The sequence below is a fragment of the Eimeria tenella genome, genomic scaffold, assembly GCF_000499545.2.
Source record: "Eimeria tenella Houghton genomic scaffold, Eth_scaff1621, whole genome shotgun sequence".
NCBI classification, from domain to species: Eukaryota; Apicomplexa; class Conoidasida; order Eucoccidiorida; family Eimeriidae; genus Eimeria; species Eimeria tenella.
In genome coordinates, this window is record NW_013544086.1 from 251 (window position 1) to 1,961 (window position 1,711).

The 1,711-nt window shown below is 57.8% G+C and overlaps 1 protein-coding gene across 1 annotated transcript; it reads left to right on the plus strand.

The window, feature by feature from the left end:
- Window positions 1–776: 776 nt before the first annotated feature.
- ETH_00035245 (syntaxin, putative) lies at window positions 777–1,575 on the plus strand (the record flags this gene model as incomplete). The annotated part of the gene is made up of 2 exons (XM_013379236.1): window positions 777–1,098; window positions 1,292–1,575. 2 exons carry the CDS (start codon window positions 777–779, stop codon window positions 1,573–1,575), a joined length of 606 nt encoding a protein of 201 aa, XP_013234690.1.
- Between the last annotated feature and the right edge of the window lie 136 nt (window positions 1,576–1,711).

Sequence of the window (1,711 nt, forward strand, 5' to 3'; positions counted from 1 at the left end):
AGAAATTCAAATCCTAGCGCCCCTCGTAGCAGATTTGCCCGCAGCTGCTGCTGGGGGCCCCCAGGGGCCCCTAGGGGCCGCTAAGGGGGGCTCCCGGGGGGCCCCCCTGGGGCCCCTAGGGGGTTCCTGGCGCCCCCCTTTTGCTCTTTTTATTTGCAAAAGAAGGAGAGGAATCATTTTTTTGAATTGTAAAACCTAAACCCTAATCGGTGGTTTCAAAGTGGAAGACAGTCCAGTGGCTCGGAGCCTCGCCGGGAAACCACAAACCCTAAACCCTAAACCCTAAACCCTCAACTTTCTGCAGCGGTGTTTCAAATTCTAAACCAACACCCAGACCTCTGCAGCAAAGCAGGGGGCCCAAAGCGCCTTAGGGCCCCTTGCTTTGCTGCTGCGCACTGGGGCGGCTGCCACGAGCAGCAGCAGCAGCAGCAGCAACAGAAGCAGCAGCAGCTGCTGCTGCTGCAAAAGGAGCAGCAGCAGCAGCAGCAGCGGCAGCAGCAAGTGAGAGCGGGGCAGTGGAAACGTCCCCCAGCAAGGGCCAGAGACTGCAACGTCAGTTGCAGCACACTGCGGTCCCAAGCAGCAGCAGCAGCAGCAGCAGCAACAACAACAACAGCAGCAGCAGCAGCAAGTGCTGGCGTGCCTAATGAATTTGCACCCGAGTATGCAGCTGCTGCTGCGCGTGTGCCCGTAAACTCGTGCGCTCTCTCCCTGTGCGAAGGGCTGGCCAGGCCCCAGGGTTTAGGGTTTAGGGTTTAGGGTTTAGGGTTTGCAGGATGCGGGACCGCTTCAGAGAGCTGCAGGCCCTCGCGCTGCAGCTGCATCCAGAAGCAGCAGCACAAATGCATCAAGGGGGGGCCCCCAATGGGGGCCCCCGTGCTGACGCAGCAGCAGATTTAGAAGGGGGGCCCCCAGGGGGGCCCCCGGGGGGCCCCCAGGGGGGCCTCCAGGGGGGCCCCCAAGAAGGGTTTTTGTGTGAGTACTTTAAAAAGGTACAAGTACTTTCTGCAGCTCTTGCTGAAATAGGAGAGAAGACAGAACAGATCCAAACCCTAAAAGCGAAGTTGGTGGAAGCTACAAACCCTGATGAAGAGAAAGGTGGGTTTTCTAGGGTTTAGGGTTTAGGGTTTAGGGTTTAGGGTTTAGGGTTTGGGGCGCAGGGCTTCGACGCGCGCAGCCGAGGGGTTGCAGCCGCGTGGAGCTTTGAGGGCGCGGCGCAGAGGGTTCAGGGTTTAGGGTTTAGGGTTTAGGGTTTCGTGTTTAGGGTTTAGGGTTTAGGGTTTGCGAGCAGACGTGTCTCACGAGCTGCACAAGGTGATGGCGGCGGCGATGACTCTGATGCAGAAGAGCAAGAGGGCCATCGAGGGTTTAGGGTTGGAAAACACTAAATTAGCGGATAGTCAAAAAGGGTTTTTAAACTGCGCCAGCGAATTAAGAATTCGCAAAAACCTGCAGCAAACCCTTGCTGCTCAGCTGCAGCAGCAGCTGCAGCTGCTGCAGCTGCGGCAGGCCGAGTACAGGCTGCAGGTTCGCAAGAAGGCCGTTCGACAAGTCAAACTAGGTCCCAAACCCTAAACCCTAAACCCTAAACCCTAAACCTTAGGTTGCAGAAGCAGGCGGGCACGCAGGAGCTCGAAGATATTCGGCAGCAGCAAGCAGCCCGCGCCAAACCCTAAACCCTAGAGGGGAGCGCACGGGGGCTGCAGAAAAC